Source organism: Eschrichtius robustus, chromosome 1 (genome assembly GCF_028021215.1).
Source record: "Eschrichtius robustus isolate mEscRob2 chromosome 1, mEscRob2.pri, whole genome shotgun sequence".
NCBI lineage: Eukaryota > Metazoa > Chordata > Mammalia > Artiodactyla > Eschrichtiidae > Eschrichtius > Eschrichtius robustus.
Genome location: NC_090824.1, coordinates 137,748,954 through 137,767,636, shown reverse-complemented (window position 1 = coordinate 137,767,636; position 18,683 = coordinate 137,748,954). Strand labels below are relative to the sequence as shown.

The following is an 18,683-nucleotide window of genomic DNA, read 5'->3' as shown; positions in this document are numbered from 1 at the left end:
ATCTGTGTTTGTGTATTCTTTAGTTCTTCTAGATCTTTGTTAAACATTTCTTGCATCTTCTCGATCTTTGACTCCATTGTTTTTCCGAGGTCCTGGATCATCTTCACTCTCATTATTCTGAATTCTTTTTCTGGGAGGTTGCCTATCTCCGCTTCATTTAGTTGTTTTCCTGGGGTTTTATCTTGTTCCTTCATGTGGTACATAGCCCTCTGCCTTTTCATCTTGTCTATCTTTCTGTGAATGTGGTTTTTGTTCCACAGGCTGTAGGATTGTAGTTCTTCTTGCTTCTGCTCTCTGCCCTCTGGTTGATGAGGCTATCTCTGTGTGTTTCTTAAGTTTACAATATACTGTCCTGTTTGGGCCTGATCTTAACTTCATTTTTACTATCTTTCGTTTTCATTTCATTTCATTTTGGAGGACTATTTTTATGTTTATGATCCTCATTCATCATTAGATAATAAATGTATACATTCTTTATAAACGATTTTTATTCTTTTTAATGTTTATGTTTTTTTTGGCTCTTTTCAGTTTATTGCATGAAGGATTACAGTAGTCCCAAGTTAAAAGCAGACCCCAAATGGTTACATTATACAAGCTGTGAGGTTTTTAAACTTGTGACAAGGGGCAGAAGGAAAATTCTACTCACTGCAAGGAAATCCTCTCTTAAGCTTCGGTGAGCCAGAAGCACTTAAAACCCATGAACCTTCAGCTGATCGTCCTTACCCAGTGTAGTCTCTACGAGGAACTGGCATATGTTCTTGATGTTCTTGCGCTGGTCACCCTGTAGCTGAATTACTTCTCCATATTCTGAATGCTCAATTACAGTACCATTGCAGGCAAATTTCTTCTTAAACGCCTTCGCTAGTTTCTTTTTATCGTAACCATGAGTGATCCCTTGGACAGTAGTAAGGGTCTTCCTGCCGTTTTTCTGCTGAATTCTTATATGGATATAATCCTCAGTGCCAGCAGGAAGCAGATCATCACCCTTACTTGCATCAGCAAAGGGGTAGAAAGAGTGGAGGTTCTGGATAGTGGACATACGATACGATCCCTTTTCCTTGGTGGAAACGGCCTGCGGAAGGTGGCGGCTGGAGAAGGCGGGTTGTGGGGACGGAGTGTCGGGAAGCCAGGGGGCTCAAGGGGGAGGCTGCTGAGTCCTCAGTGGCGGCTCAGTGACTGGGCTGTAGAGTATTTTTAAATCTTCTAAATAATACAGTATTAAGGATATTCTTAAAATTAAACTTGCTTATTTGTTTTTTAGGATAATTTTCCATTTGATCCTCCATTTGTTCGAGTGGTGTTACCTGTTCTCTCAGGAGGGTAAGTTTAAGTGATTGTTTTCTTCGATAGTCTACATCAGAATCATTTGGAGGGCTAATTAAATGCTAGGAGGCCTAGAATGCTAGGCTTTACCTCAAGGTTTCTGATTCAGTAGGACTGGGGTAGGGCCTAAGAATTTGCATGTCTTAGATGGTCTCAGGTGAAGCTGATGTTCTAGGCTGGGAACCATAATTTGAGAATAACTGGCATAAACCATTATGTTTACAGGTAGAGTTTTTAATGACCCCTATTTGTGCATACTTCACCTTAAAAAATCGAAAGTTTTTCAAATGTAAGATGTGATTGAGGGTTTAGAGAAAGTTAAGATTAGAGTGAATCCCACATGCCTATGATCCTAGGAATAATCACAGGAAATCTCATGGGCCTATGGAGCTGGTCATTGATCTTCTAAAGCTGGTCATTGATCTTCTAACTGGTTGTCTCAGTTTGGTAGAATCAAATGGTAATTGTCATGCATTTTTTAATTGAAGCTTCTATTGCCTTTTGGTGATTAGAAGTCATATGAAGGATGGGGAAAAGATCAGAATTTGTACCTAGGTTAGTTGTGAAATGTTCTGTAGATCCTCAAAGTACGAGCAGTTAAACTAATTGGAGAATTCTGATATGCTCAGCTAATCAATTCCACTTTGTGAGACATATTATGGTGATTAAAACCTAAAAATATCCAGTCCTCTGATCATCTCTATGGTTGATATAGTAATAGTTTCATTTAGATTAAAGCAATCTGGGTGGCTATAAATGATTGAGGAAAATACTTGGAAACTTTTTGTCAATTCAGGATAAATATATAAAAATATTTTTATCAGATCATTTTGAAATCTGATGTAAACTTGACATAGATTTTTCACATTCTGTTGTGAAAAATCCCAAGAATTTTAAGAATTTATGATCTTAGTAGTTTACCACCTTGTTATAGAGACAAACACATGAAATTATGAATAATGCCATTTTCAGTTTAAAAATCTGTTATATATTGAATAGGTTCTCTTCATTGATGCCTTTTACCAAATGGGGTTAATTTCCCATTATTCAAGTGAATAACTGGAATAATAAGCTGGTGACTTATCCAGATAAATCTTCTAACGTCTAATAAAGTATTTTTCCATTATACTAAAAGGCAGCAATGTTAAAGATTAAAAGTATTGAGTACTCAATTGATTGTCAGATGTTAAATATGGACTTAAGTTCTCTGAGGTTGAAGGAGAAAGGGATTGCTTCTGGCAATAGTGATCTGGGAAGACTTGGACAAGTAGGTGGGATCTCAGCTAGGCCATGAAGTATTGGGTGGGGTTTGGTCAACTGACGGAGGTTGAAGGAAAATTGTCTATGTAGGCGAAAAGTAAACACAATTACACATTTGGGAAAGAGCGTGCTGTATTCAGAGTGTGCCAGATCAGTTTGAGCTATAACACAAGAGGGTTAGAATTCATATAGAAGAATTATAAGAAATTGTGTTGACAATATCTTATAATTATATAGGAGCATGGATTGGTGAGCAAACTATTTCCCATGGATATTGAATTTATCTTTCTGTAACTGGTTTAGGAACAGGGAAATAACAGTAAAGAGAATGTTTTAGAAAGATAAATATGGTGACAGTAGAAGAGACTACAGGACAAATTTATATTCACAAAACCTGGAAGAATGCGAGCCTTGTTAGCTAGAGCTGAGGCCGCTGTCTTAGGATGAAGTGATGACAACCTAAATCGGTACAGTAGTAATGGGAATGGAAAGATGAATGAAAGGTGAGTGCTAATTTGAGGCAGAATCAAAATGATGTTGAGGCAAAATCAAAATAACAGTCTACTATTAAGTAAAGAGGAAGAATTACTGGCTGACACGGGAAGAACTAAAGAAGAACTAAGATGTGTGAAGCCTGATAGAACAGAGCTTGCAATCTTAGAATAAGGCTAAAGCTTGAACAGTGTGACTCTGGATAGATTATTAAGTAATTTTTGTTCCAGATATTTTATATCCCACATCTCCTAGTTACTCCCTTATTTGTTTCTTGTCATAGTCAAAAAATTTTTTTAAACATAACAGCTTTATTGTGATACAATTTACATATGATAAAACTTACCTTTTAAAGTGTATAATTTAGTGGTTTAGTATACTCAGAGCTGTGCAACCTTTACCACTAATTTCCATCACCTTCCAAATGAAACTCTGTACCCATTAGCAGTCGCTTCTCATTCCTCCCTCCTACACCCCACCCACCAGCAACCACAAATCTCCTTTCTGTCTCTCTGGATTTGCCTGTTCTGGACATTTCATTTAAATGGAACCAAACAAATTACAGCCTTTCGTGACTGGCTTCTTTCACTTAACAAAATTTGTGGGCTTCCCTGGTGGCGCAGTGGTTGAGAGTCTGCCTGCCAGTGCAGGGGACATGAGTTCAAGCCCTGGTCCAGGAAGATCCCACATGCTGTGGAGCAACTAAGCCCGTGTGCCGTAACTACTGAGACTGCGTGCCACAACTACTGAAGCCCACGTGCCTAGAGCCCATGCTCCGCAACAAGAGAAGCCACCGCAGTGAGAAGCCCCGCGCACCGCACGAAGCGTAGCCCCAGCTCGCTGCAACTAGAGAAAACCTGCGCGCAGCAACGAAGACCCAGTGCAGCCAAAAATAAATAAATAAAATAAATTTATATTAAAAAAAATTTGTCAAGGTCCATCCACATTGCAGCATATATCAGTACTTCATTCCATTTTATTTATGCATGGACATTTGTTTTTTCCACCTTTGGGCTATCATGAATAATGCTGTGAATATTCATGTACACGCTTCTGTGTGCACATGTTCCTTTCTCTTTCGCATATACCTATGTGAGGAGGCACTAGGTCCTTTGGTAACTAACATTTGGATGAAGTACCAGACTGTTTTCCAAAGTGGCTGCACCATTTACATTCCCACAAGCAATGTGTATATAACCACACTCTTCACTTCCTGTTCACTTTTCAGCCCCATGTAGTCTGGCATTGGCTGTTAGTGTTCCTCCCAAACTGGTATAGCCGATAGGGACTTTGGTATTGGTAAATACAGAAGTCCCTTTTCAGGCTCTGTCATATCTGATTATCAGATTTCTCAGCAACATTGAAACATTTTTCCCTTGGCTTCTGATTGCCTCTTCTTAGTCTCTTTTGCTGGAAACTCCTTGTTTACTTAACTTCTACCTATTGGAGTTCTTCAGAATTTAGTACTGGGTCCTTTTTTCTTTTCCCTTCATTCCTTTGCCTTTTCTTAAAAATTAAAATTTTAATTGAGTTAATTGTGTATTTGCACACAGTTGTAAGAAATAATAGAGATACCTTGTACCCTTTGCCTAGTTTCCCCAGTGGTAACATTTTTGCAAAGCTGTAGTATAATATTACGAGGAGGCAGTGATACAGTATGAGACAGTGATACAGAGATAGTGATACGATAAGTAGAGATTATTCAGATTTTCCCAGTTTTACTTATAACTCATGTGTGTGTATGTGTGTATTAAGTTCTATATTGAGTAGGTTTGTGTATCCACCACCACAGTCAAGGTACTGAACGGTTCCAACACCATGAGGATCCTTCCTGAGGCCCCTTTAAACCATACCCATTTTCCTCTAATGCTCCCTCTTCCCTTAATTCCTGGCAACCACTAATCTGTCCTGCATTCTTAGTATTTTGTCATTTCAAAAAAAATTTACATAAATGGAATCATACATTTTTGGATTGCAACCTTTAGGGATTAGCTTTTTTTTTAAACTCATAATTCCTTGGAGAGTCATCTAAGTGCCTGACTACTTTGTTCCTTTTTATTGCTGAGTAGTAGTCCATGGTGCACCATGTACCACAGTCTGGTTAACCAGTAACCTGCTTTAGGACTTCTAGACTGATTTCAGTGTTTGGGTATTACAAATAAAGCTGCTATGAATAGTTGTGTACAGGTGTTTTTTGTGAATGTATTGTCCTTTCTCTGGGATACAAGTCCAGGAGTGCAATTGCTGGATCATATGGTCATTGCATATAGAGTTTTTAAAGAAACTACGAAACTGTTTTCCAGAGTGGCTTTACCATTTTACATTCCTACCAAGAATGTGTGAGTGACACACTTTCTCCACATCCTTGCCAGCATTTGGTGGTGTCACTTGTTTTTATTATAGGCATTCTGTTAGGTGTGTAGTGATGTCTCATTGTGGTTTTAAGTTGCTTTCCCTAATATTCCCCAGTGTTGAATATCTTCATGTACTTATTTGACAGCTTTATATACTCTTCCAAGAGATATTTGTTCATGTCTTTTGCCAATTTTCTAATTGGATTGTATTTCGTTGAATTTTGAAAGTTTTAAAAATATATTCTACATAATAGTCCTTTGCTGAATATGTGGTTTTTTAATTTCTTCTAGTATGTAGCTTCATTTCATCTTCTTAACAGAATCTTTTGTAGAACAAAATATTTTAGCTTTGATGAAGTCAAATTTATAGATGTTTCTCCTTTTATAGATTATGCTTTTGGTGTCAAATCTAAGAACTCTTTGCCTAGTCCTAGATCCCAAAGATTTTCTCCTACCTTTTTTTCCTCAAGGTTTTACAGTTTATAGATAAGTCTGTGAATGATTCTGAATTAATTTTTGCATAAGGTATGAGGTGTAGGTCATAGATTTTTGCCTAATGTCCAGTTGCTCTAGCATGATTTGTCGAAAAAGCTCCCATGGCTTTTGAAATATTTCTATGTGCCAGTGACTCCCAGGTTCGTATCTCACATCCCTATGTCTTTTCTGCTTCCAATGTTCTTCTGCCTTCTTGACACCTCTACTTGAATGTCTCTTATACAGGCACCTCAGACTCTTCGGGACAAAAACTTGAACCCATCTTCTTTTCAGTTTCCCTTCCCCAGTCTTGCTTATCTTAATTAATGAACTTAGGAGTCATTCTTTACATCACCTTTTCCTCATTTTCCTTTGATTCTCCCTTTTAAAGAGTTCTCAGATCCAATTACTTGTCTCCATTTTTGTTGCTACCACCATCAGTTCCCACTTGGATCACTTCAGAGGATTCCTGATCGACTCCTGCTTCTGTTCCCTCATTCATAAAGCTTCCCCAGAGTGAGCTTTTACAAATTTGTTCTGGTTATGTTGCTCCCCTGCTTAAGCTCTTCCCATGTCTTCCCACTGCTCCTACAGGTTGATGTCCTTACCATGTTCTACAGACCCTCTGTGATCTTGCCCTTGCTTCCCTCTTCAGTCATCTTGTTACCACACTTTCCCTCTCTGAGCTAATGCCCCACTAGTTGTCTTTCAGCCCCTAGTACTGAGCAGACTCTTTCCTCATGACTTCCATATACATTCCCTCTGCCTGGAATGTTATTCCCACCCACACTTCAATTCCTGCAGGTCTCAGCCTGTGTGTCACTCTTAGATATGCTGTTCCTGACCACCAAATTTAAAATAAGCCTCCTGGTTTTTCCTTCTCACAGAACTCTGGGTCTCCATCCCCCACTTTATTGTTTATTTGTTTAACATCTGTAATCTTTACTGGATTGTAAACATCATGAAGGCAGGGTCATGTCAGTTTTCTTCATTGTGTATGCTCTGTGTCTGGTTCAGTGCTTTAGCATACATACTATTTATGCAGTAGATATTTTTGAGTGAATGAACGAGATAGGAAAATATAGTAAGTTAGCAAGATGTAGGCAGTTTAGGGTAATATACAATTCCCAGTCCACTGATATTTTTATGAGCTATTTTATTGAGCCATCGAAACTTGACCATCTTTCTTGCTTAGTCCAGGGTGTAGTGTAGGGAGAATCAGAAGGATTATTTGATGATAATACAATACATTGTGAGAGAGCTGTTTGTAGGCAACTGAAGATGCTTTATTGGTTGATATAATAAGAAGTATTCTTTGTGTCCCAGTCATCCACAAAGAAAATACTTCTACTTCTCGATGACCATGGGTTGTTTCTGTCTGTATTGAGAGAACATTATCTTAAGAATCTGGTTTTAAATGTCAGCATTTTCTTTATCCCTCTCTTAGGGCTCTATTCTTAGAATCCATGGCCCCTTTCCTTACCTCGAAAGGGGAGGATTATGATTGTTTTATGTGGGCTGATAAGCCTGCCTTTTTTTTTTAATGTCATTATCAAGAATTTGACTATAATATAAAAATTTTATTTCTCATCTCTGTTTTTTGGATCATGTTGTATGATTTAAGAATCATGTTGTATGATTAATGTTACTTGTTGTCCCTTTAAGTACTGATTAATGGTATCTGTTGTCCCCTCAAAGCAATTAAGTGATCATCATAGACTGTGGGTGGGGAGGTTAGCTGGCAAACATTCTTGCAGGAACCTCCTAGTAAAACAAAAATTCTATAAATTGAATGCCTGAAGAGGCTGAGCTTAGGATAGTGTTTGCTATACAACTTTGGCAACTGAAAATTTTTTTAAGTTGAAAATATTAACTATGCCCATGTATATGGCATTTTATCTTTAGATGACTCTCAGATTATTTTTTTTTTCTAGTGTTCTTGCATTGTCTCAATATTCAGCAGGAACTCTTTGTTTGGAGGCAAAGCGCAATAAGCGTTTGGAACACATATTGATAAAATGATACAGTACAGAAGTAGAGTTGATGAAATGATACAGTACAAAAGTAGAATTGGCTACTTCTTTTAGGTGTAAATGCTGCTGACAGTATATATTAAGGAAAAGTTTAGTAAGTGTATATTAAGGAAAAGTTTAATATGCATTAATATATACTTAGCTCACTTTTTGTATAGGTACTAGAACTACTTCTGTCTTGTGTTAGACGTCCAACAAACATTTTTGTAGCTATTATGTGCTTGTAGAAAATGTACTTTCTTTTGATCTACAAGTATGAAAACTTCCCTTCTTCCCTCCTGACAAGACTCTCCACCCCAAAATGAAGAGTGGGGTGCTAAAAGGGAAGGTGGTGGTTAGATAATTGGTAACTCAGTGTCATCTACACATCTCCTTTTGCTAAAATGTTTCTCTTTAGCATTTCTGAAGTGTAAGGACCAATGAGTGTAATGAGTGTTAACTCATTAACAGATTAGTAGACTTTGAGCAGTTTTGGAGGGGCCAAAATCCCAATGAGAACTTGGATCTTGTAATTCTGTTAAATCAGCAAGTGCTTATTTAAAGCTGACTATGTACAAGATGCACTTTGAGCCCAGTGGGAGATTCAAAGAATTGGAGACAGATTTCTGAGTTTCAGGAACATAAGAGAATATACAAAGTTTAAAATCCCATGATTCTCCTCCCTAATTTAATTTTTTGGAGTGTTTTTCTTTCCTTCGTATTAGACTTTTACTTTGAAAGTTCCCAGAAGTTGGGACAAGCAAGTAAGAGAGACAGTTGCCTAAATTCTTCAGGATGGGGGTAGTTACTGACTACTTTATGTTAGTGAATAACTTCACTGTAACTGTTTTTACTAATGGTCTACAGTAGAAGTTTTTAGATTGCTTACTTCTCTGTAATTTGGTTTAGTCAACACAAGGATGCATTTGGTTAGCCAGAATGCAAAATTTGCTGGCTAGAATGGTCTTGGAAAGTTTTATGGGGCAGGGGGGAATATGGCATTTGGAAGAGTAGGCAGCAGTGGGAATCTCAGGCAAGGAAGGGAAAGGCATGGGCAAAGTCCCAGAGGACAAAAAAAATTTGTGGTAGACTCACTTTTCACCTAGACCTGATCAGTGGTCTAACCTTATGTATTTTCAATATTACCACAGTTTTTCTTCTGTAATTACCATACCTTTGATTTTAAGCATGATAGTTAATGGTTTTTTTTAAAGATTCGAGCTCTTTTTTTAAAAATAAATTTAGTTTTTAATTTTTATTTATTTATTTTTGGCTGCATTGGGTCTTCGTTGCTGCGCGCGGGCTTTCTCTAGTTGTGGCGAGCGGGGGCTACTCTTTGTTGCGGTGCGCAGGCTTCTCATTGCAGTAGCTTCTCTTGTTGCGGAGCACGGGCTTTAAGCACACGGGCTTCAGTAGTTGTGGCACATGGGCTCAGTAGTTGTGGCTCGCAGGCTCCAGAGCACAGACTCAGTAGTTGTGGCGCATGGGCTTAGTTGCTCCGTGGCATGTGAGATCTTACCAGACCTAGGGCTCGAACCCGTGTCCCCTGCATTGGCAGGCGGATTCTTAACCACAGCGCCACCAGGGAAATCCTAATGTGTTTTAAAGTTTAACATTAAAGGACGAATTACTTTGTTTGAGAGAGTATTACAAGGCTGAAGAATCTTGATCTAAATAATGATTTCCTAAGGGAGATCTGGGAAATCCCCAGTAATTGTTGGTTCAGAGAACAGTCCTCAGGACTGGGAAGAGAAACAAGGGAGTCCCAGAGAGGGGCTCCATGGTCAGAACCATTTGATCTTCAAAACAGAATGAAAAAAAATTTTAACTATAAATATAAATGCAGATGTTCATTATTATAGATAGGGTAAAGTCACTCCTGTCAGAGGAAGAACTCTTGGCTGTGTAACATGATGGTGGAGAAATCTTTGGATGAGTAGAACAGTTGAAGGCCATATAAGGAAATTTTTCTCCTGCCCCCATTCTCTGGAATATTTAGGGCTAAGTTCTTAGTTTCTGATACCTTAAAAGTCTTCTGTTATTAAGAACCATTATTTAAAAAAAAAAAAAAAGACATTTAGATGATGACATCAGAATTTTAGAATTACCCATAGTCCTGTAACTCTAACAACTATTTTCATTTTTGCATGTTATCTTCTAATCTTTACTTGTATGCATACTTTCTTAGTAATGGTACTTTAAAAATTGATGAAGAAGGAATACCAGGATCTAGAGAATTTTGTATGATTCCTTTTTCTTTTTAAGGTACGTGTTGGGTGGTGGAGCATTATGCATGGAACTACTCACAAAACAGGTGACTATTTTCTTATGGTGCTCGTGTTTTTCAACCATAGAGTGTTTTAACTATGTAAATTAGATTCTAAGTGGACAAATCTCCTTGTAATAGTACCTACTTTAACATAATTTTTGTTTTTTGCTAATAGCACCTACTTTTAATAATGAAAGCTTTTTAAACTAGTAAAATGACGTACTTGCTGCTTAATCTATGCTAGGATGGGCAATAAGAGTGATGTATATTTGAAGTTGTAATTTGCTCATTTTTAGCACTTCGAATGTTGGTTTGCTTTGCTTCTTTTTTTGTAAGATTTTGGAAATGGTCCAACTTTACTTTTACTCCTTGACCACAAACTTCTTAACATTAATTTGCTATTATTGAGTCATTATATGCCATTTTCTTAAGCTTTCCTAACTGGGAATCAGAAATATCATTGTGTTTTTAAAAAGTGTTTTCTTCTTTCTGTAGGGCTGGAGCAGTGCCTATTCAATAGAATCGGTCATCATGCAAATCAATGCCACCTTAGTCAAAGGCAAAGCCAGAGTGCAATTTGGCGCAAATAAGGTACTTTTATTAAGAATGTCACATAAACTATAAGATATATTTCCTGTTATCTTCTGAGTCTTCTTTCTGTTCTCTTAGTCTTTGTTATTTCTACTATAGTTAAATATGTCTATAATTTAAAATTTATTATTGGTTTATATATACTAATAAGTAAAAAATTATATGTAGTTGTAAGTTTCCAAAAATTGAGATTATGTTGTAATAGTTAATTCCCAGTGAGCATATGCGTGCTAGGCTGTAATCTAAACTTTTTATTTGTATTAACTTTCAGTCCTCTTAATAACCTAAAAGTAGGTACAGTTATTGTCCTCATTTTATAGATGAGGAAACTGAAGTACACAGAAGTTAGGTACCTCGTCTAAGGTCACAGGTGGCAGAGTGAGGATTGGAACCAGACTTTCTGGCCGTTAGTCTCTGCTCTTAACCACTGAGTTCTTTTCTTTATTCACTTACTGTATCAGAAATATCTTTTCATGTCTAATTGTAGTTATCTATAAACACTTAAGTGGACACTTAAGGATGTACTCTGAAGTTAGTATGTTTTGGAAAAATATGTGATGGAAATCATCCTGACCTGACATTTAAAAAAATCTGGATGTTCCTAAATTTCCTTGTAAATTTTGTATTAAATGCTTATCCAAATAGTACTAAATCTAAATAGGTATTTATAACTGTATTGCACATCAAATCATGAGCCCACTAGAATCTTAACTCACAGGGGAAGCAAAAAATTGAAAAGGCTGTTTTACAGAATTATATACTTGGGATAATATTATAAAATAACTTACTTTTAGCTTTTTAAACAGCTATTTCTTTGCATTAGAACAAAGTGCCATTTTGTGTAAAATCTAGAAGTTAATTGAAAAGTAGTGAATTGCTTATAACTACATTTAACTAGTGTTTCTTAACAGTGTATATATTTTAGGTATTTTAAATGTGGCAATAGAATGATGTATTAGAACATCAAAACTTTGTTTTTCTAAATGACAATTTATGCTCACTATACAATTTCTAAAGTAGAAACAAATACAAACTAAAAAAGTCATCTGTAATTTGAGTGTCTAGAAATACTATTAGCATTTTGGTGTACTTCCAGTCTTTTAAATTTTCTTCCTGGCATTTATTTGTATGTAGAACTTGATGTTAAATTTCATCATTTTTTTTTTTTTAATTAGCGTGTTTTTCTCATTAAGAGAAAATATAAAAGGCTTAGAATAGTGATTTTTTTGAGTAATTGAAAGAACATTTTTACCAATAACTCATGCTGTAAACTTACCTCTCTGGGCGTCTGTATCTTTACCTGAAATACAATTGATCTGGATATTTTAAGTTTCTTCCAGTTTTAACATTCTGTAATAACAATACGCTATCTTTGTTCAGTGCTGTAATACCCTTGGAATCAATCAATTTCAATATAATTGGCTTAAACCTTTACATTTTCATAATTGTAGTTTTGTTAGCAAGTAAATATAACCATTTTATATAGAGTGCCAAGTTAGGCAGCTAAATATGTTTGCATATTAGAGTATGTCTTAGAAGGTGAATTTTTTTAATTGTTAAGGTGAAACCTCACCCTTCTATTTTTTTTTCTTATTAAGAAATATATGTCAGTTAAGAATGTAGAAACTTTGCATGATGTAATATGGGTTTTACCTCCCAGCCTTCTATACTCAGCAGGGAATATTCTGAGTGTTAACTTTAAAAATACAACTATCAAAAAAGTAAGGTGCTAAATGGAGTTAAAAATACGCTACCATTTGTGTAAGAGGGATAGACAAGGACATATTATAGATGTGCTTTTATAAGCAGAGAATATCTCTGGAAGGATATTCAAGAAAATGCTGATAATGATTATTTCTGACAAGGGAGTGTTGAAATATTGAGGGGGCAGGTTAGAATTGGGAGGAAGACTTTACTGTAAATCATTTGTGCTATTCGAATTTCTTTTTGCCATACAACTATTCAGAAATATTTAAAATATAAGAAAATACTATCAGCTATTGGTTCAAAATAAATGAGTTTGTACCCTAAAAAAATCTTATTAAAATGAGATAAATATACGTAAGTACTGAAAAACAGAAAAAGTTGCCCATCCACACACATGAAATTTGGAGATAGGGTCAGATTGATAGAGCTGAGGATCTGCAGCTATGCCTGGGACAGAAGGATCTTGGCAAAGCTGGTTTTCTTATTCAGTTAACATGGAATAGAATATAGGCTGTAACATTAACTCTAGGCTATAGTAGTGAGAAAGCCTTCTAAAGTAGAGGTCTGATCATATGACTTTTAGCAGGAATTGGGGGTTTAGATAGGCAAGACAGTGCCTTCTAAGAAGCTTCTGTTCACTGTTTGGAGGGTAATGGTAGTTGAGCTAAATAGTGAAGTCCTAGAGCACACAGCCCTAACTAGCTATTTCTATAATCAGGAGAGGCATCTGTCTTCTCTACAACCCATAGACCTCCAGTTATTTACCTATAGGATCCCCTAGTCAGTGATCACATTCAGATGAGAGAACTGATTTTTTTTTTTTTTTTTTTTTTTCTGGGGGAAGTTGTTACCTATACTGAGCACTCCAGTCTTCTATTATAAATGAGCGAGATGGGGGAGCCGAATCTGGGAACCTTGAATAATCCCGAGATTCTCCAAGGAGACTAAAGTGGTCTCATGTTAGTTGTATCCACAGTTCTCATCAGCAGCAGGCACAATCTTTAGAGGAAAGCATTTCTAATTTAAGCCTGTAAGATTCTCAAAGATTAAGATCAAGCAAATATGAATTCAGTGAAAGATGACAAACACATAAGTAGACAACCTAACATACATGAGAACTGGCAGAAACAATGAATAAGAGTTACATATTCCCAAAGACTTGAGGTTTTGGAATTAGCAGATACTAGAATTGTGAGAAAATGAATAATTATATGTAAAATCTAGTGTAAAGAAAAAAGAATCATAAAATTGAGCAAACGATAAGACCAGGAATGATGAGACAGATCTGAAAAAGAATGAAATAGAATTTATAGAAATTGAAAATGTTGAAATGAGAAACAATAGATTAGACATCAGAAGAGAGAATTAATTGATTAGAAGAAATAACTCAGAATGTTGCACAGAGAGACCGGGGGATAGACATTACAGCAGAAGTTAAGAGGTAGAGATCAGAATGAGGTCTAAAACATGTCTTATTCGAATCCCAGGAGGAGATAATAAAATTACATTAAAGAGAGAAATAGAAACCAGAAAGTGAAGTTGTAGAAGCAGGTCCAAATAAATAAGTCATAACAAATATAAATGGACTAAAGTTACCAGTTAGACAGTTCAAATTAAGAAGTCGTCTTTAAGAAGTGTATTTATTTATTTATTTTTATTAAAAAAATTTTTTTTGTAGTATAGTTGATTTACAATGTTGTGTTAATTTCTTTTGTGTTAATTTTTTTCTGTACAGCAAAATGACTCATTTATGCATATGTAAATATATTCTTTTTCATATTCTTTTCCATTATGGTTTGTCACAAGAAGTATATTTAAAATGTGAGGATACAAAGAGATTGAAAAAAAAATTTTTTTTAAAGAAGAATGATAAAGATAGGCCAGTATAGGCATACCTTGGAGCTATTATGGGTTCAGTGCCAGACTACTACTTCAATAAAGCCAGTATCACAATAAAGCAAGTCACATGAACTTTTTGGTTTCCCAGTGCATACAAAACTTACACTATACTGCACTCTATTAAGTGTGCAATGGCCTTATGTCTAAAAAACAATGTACATGCCATAATTAAAGAAAACTTTACTGCTAAAAAATGCTAACCATCATCTGAGTCTTCAGTGAGTTGTAGTAGTAACACCAAAGATCACTGATCCCAGATCACTGTAACAGATACAGCAATGAAAAAGTTTGTGTCACATTTTGGTAATTCACAATATTTCAGACACACAAAATGAGCCAGTGCTGCTGGGAAAAATGGAGCCTATAGACCTGCTCAACGCAGGGTTGCCAGAAACTTCAAATTGTAAAAAAGGCAATATCTGCTAGGTGCAGTAAAGTGAAGTGCAATAAAATGAGGTTTGCCTGTATACACTAACAAAAAGGTGATGTAGCTGCAGTATCAAACAATGTGATTTTGGAACAGAAAGCATTAGCGACTGCTTAATGATGAAAGTCTCATTTAACCAGGAGGATATAATTTTTTACTTTGTCATGCTGCCTATCGTTTGTTGAGAGGAAAAAGCAGGGGACAGTGACTGACAGCAATAGGCTGTACATTAATTTTCTTGTATAACCTTAAGGATATACAAGGATACTAGCAGTAGTTAATTCGGGTAGAAGAAGGAAGGTGGATAAGGGGAGGAACTGGGTGGTTTCAGGACAGGTAGGAAGGAGAGTTGTTACTTAGAATATGTTTATACATTTATTCTTATGCTGTGTGAATTTATTAAAAAATTCTATGACATAATATAATAGGTGTATACCACTATGGAGAATGCTTATGATGTATTAATTGGAAGTTAAGATGTAGGCCAGTTGTACTCATGGGGATAAAATTAATGCTAAACTTGGCCCCTTAAAAGAGGTTCTAATCTAGAGGTTAACAAAAGAAGACTCCTTTAGTAATGGCTTGATGCCACTTGGACATTCTTTAGATTTTTAACTCAAAATGTCATTCATATGTGTAGTCCTTAAAGCCTAATGTTTCCTTACCTGAAGGTAATATTTTATAGTTCTTTTTTTTTTTTTTTTTGATGGAAGTTATGAGGAAGAGTTTTTCTACTTACATCCAAATAGCATCCTTTAACTTTATTCATAAAGCCTTGTACTTGTGCAATGGTAGGAGGACTTATAAAAATGAAGTGTGAATTTTGTAGATCTTTCCTAGAGAACAGTTTCGGTTTTGTTGTCCCTCTAAAATGGTAGAGAATAATGAAATTGAGAAATTTATTTTTGAAATGGAAATATAACTCAGTTTCCTGTGTTCTTTTAAGTACAGTGGTGATGCATCCATAAATTATTTGTAATGATTTTCATCTACTTATAGTTTTGATATAACATGTATAATTCTCTTTCAGAATCAATATAATCTAGCAAGAGCCCAACAATCCTATAATTCCATTGTACAGATACATGAGAAAAATGGTATGTTTAGTTAAATAAGTATTTATTGCCATTTATGAAATTTTACATAATGTACTGTTGATATTTATCATGTTTTATTCTTCTGTTTTTGCTTTAATTTCTTACAAAGTACAGTTACTACAGTGAAAAACTTTAACCTGAGGATACACACACTGTGTTTCATTCAAAATCTTTGTATCGTAAATACTTGGCCTGGGAACCTCTGAGTCACAGTCAAGATTTTTGAGTAGATTAAGGGATGGATCACTTTACTCACTTGAAATGTATGGTATTGGGATAGGAATTGAGTTAAAGGCAACTCTAAAGGTGGAGTTCTTGCTGTTAATACTGAGTAAATGCAGTCAGGATCATGAACCAGTTTCTGAAACATCTTCAGACTACTTAATGCTTTTTGACAATTGTACACATTTATTTATTCAAGTAAGAAAGTACTAATTTCAGTTTATACTTAAGAGTATTTGAGTTGTAAATTAAAAAAAAATATTAAAATATCTTTCAAAACTTTATTGGCCTTTTAAAATTTTGCTTATTTTCACAATTCATGTTTGGAGTTTTTGTCTCTTAATAGTGAGGCAATAAACAAGTAGACTTGGAATCAGAAGACCTATTATCAAGTGGCATTTGTGTCACTCATTAGCTCTGTGGCCCTGAGCAAGTCCCATTACCGCTCAGCCTCCGTTTCCTCATCTCTAAAATTGGCATGATGTCTGTCTTGCCGAACGTGAGGAAAAAGCAAGTAGTGTGTACGCACAGCATTTTATAACCAAGTGCTGATATTCATGGTAGCTGGGGTAGTGAAACTGATGCTTTTTTGTGCAGAGTAAGTAAATTGATAGGAAGTGGTTTTCTTCAAGAGTATTTACAGTAAAGTGTTCTTTACTTTGCTAGAATGTGGTAGTTTATGACTTAAGATTTGTGTTTTGTGTGTGCTCACTTTTAATGACAGAGCAAACTTGCCACTTTTGCAGTGACTGCTTACTTCTGAAAGAGTAGTATTCAAAACAATTTTCAAGCTTCTGAAGAGGGAAATGATAAAAAACTTGAGGACAAAGCTGGGTTTTCATAATAATAATCATATCTAGCACCATAAATTAACAGACCCAGAGACTCCTGTATGCTACTTCATTAACCACGTGGATGCTTCACTAATCTTGGTATATTCATACTGTTCCAATGGCAATTTCATACCAAGCAATACTTAATCTCATTTGCCTTTTTAGAGAGAGCTTATATTTTTGTTGAGCTTAGAAACATATTTTTTTCTTATGTCTTACTTTTTGTTAAATTAGATGTTGTAGTCAGCATTCAAAAATGTTTATGGAAACTGTATTTGAGAAGGTGTGGGTGTGTGTATAATTAGCTATGGTGAAAGGGCAATAGATTCAGATTCAGGAGATGGCTTCTAGTACCTTCTGCTGCTAAATCTGATCTTGGGCTTACTCACTTAATCAGTGCACCTGCTGGGATGGCACCCTCACTGGTAAAATGACATCACTGCCTGATGGCAGTCCAAGTTCCTCTTATTCTAAAATACCAGGATTTTGTTTGGGGGATAGCTGTTTTCAGTGTGGTTTCCTTTCAAATACCGAACTGAAATGAAATATGAAACCTAGCTTGTTGCCTGATATTTCCACACTGTTCTCTTTTGGTAGAAATGCCATTAATATAGAGATCTTATGTTGAAAACTCAAGTACAGTTTATTCATAGAAAATAACTTTATATTGTGAACATAAATATCAAAATGCTATGTTACCAACCCAAGTGTAAGTTTAATTTTTACAGTAGGTTTACAGAGAAAAATTATGGGTAGAGAAAGTATCTAACCTTAGTAAAATGCCATTTCTCCTAGTTGGTTTAAGAATTAAAATATTTTAACTGTTTTTTTCCCCATTCTTTTTCAGGCTGGTACACCCCTCCAAAGGAAGATGGCTAAATGTGTTGACTTTTATATGTTTGGACCAATGTTGCTTTAAAGAAAATCTTTCCAACATGCAGACACAAGCTTTGAGTGCCCCTATAACAGCAGTACCGAAGATGTTAGCTAATAGATATTTTAGTGGATAATCTGTCAACTGACCCAATATAAGTTACAGCCTTTCCATTTTTCTCATTTTAGGTATCTTGGACTGAGCAGTGGGGCCTTTACTATATTTTTCCTGATAAATATACATACTGGCCACTCCTTATCATCTCTTTCTTTGAAAGGTGAAATGTGTTAAGCAGACAAGTCAGCATCAGGTTACTGAAGTTGCAACTTGAGGGCAACTTTCCCATTTTGAGCTCATGTGTTATGAGGGTTTGCAATATATTGTTCCATTTAAAGCCAATAAAAGTTTAATTGATGTTTAATGTTGGTTTAGAAAATTTTAAGGTGTTCTAAATCACAGTAGCTTTTTCAGGTTAAAACCATTTTATGATATTGCCAAAATAATGACAGGAAACATTAAACTGTTAAAGTTTTTTTTTTATGGCTATGAAGATCTGAGTTGTTTTCCCAAGATTTGCTCTTTAGTAAGTTGTACTTTTCAGGCAAAGCAAAGCAGGGCTGTGCCAATTCAGGCTTGTAAGTAGTCATTTCCACTGGGGCATCAGAGTCTTGCTGGGCTGAATCTGCTTCTTGTTGGTTCAATATTTACTATGAAGAAGAGCTTGAAGTATAGAGCTTGAAGTTATTTTAAATACTAAGTCATTTTACGTTTCCATTTTATTAACGGGATGTTGCAATCAGTTGTAAACTAATAAACTTATGAAGTGATTGGCACAAAGACTCTTTGAAC

The 18,683-nt window shown here is 35.6% G+C and overlaps 1 protein-coding gene and 1 pseudogene across 1 annotated transcript in view; one reads left to right on the top strand and one right to left on the bottom strand.

Moving 5' to 3' along the window:
- Positions 1-18,255, top strand: part of UBE2Q2 (ubiquitin conjugating enzyme E2 Q2) — a 68,044-nt gene extending 49,789 nt beyond the window's left edge. The window contains exons 9-13 of the mRNA XM_068556301.1: positions 1,262-1,320; positions 10,181-10,229; positions 10,680-10,775; positions 15,839-15,905; positions 17,808-18,255. Coding sequence (XP_068412402.1) covers positions 1,262-1,320; positions 10,181-10,229; positions 10,680-10,775; positions 15,839-15,905; positions 17,808-17,839 — 303 coding nt within the window. The 3' untranslated portion in view covers positions 17,840-18,255. The remainder of the gene's footprint in view (positions 1-1,261; positions 1,321-10,180; positions 10,230-10,679; positions 10,776-15,838; positions 15,906-17,807) is intronic.
- LOC137760223 (eukaryotic translation initiation factor 1 pseudogene) lies at positions 689-1,039 on the bottom strand (annotated as a pseudogene).
- Positions 18,256-18,683: the final 428 nt, after the last annotated feature.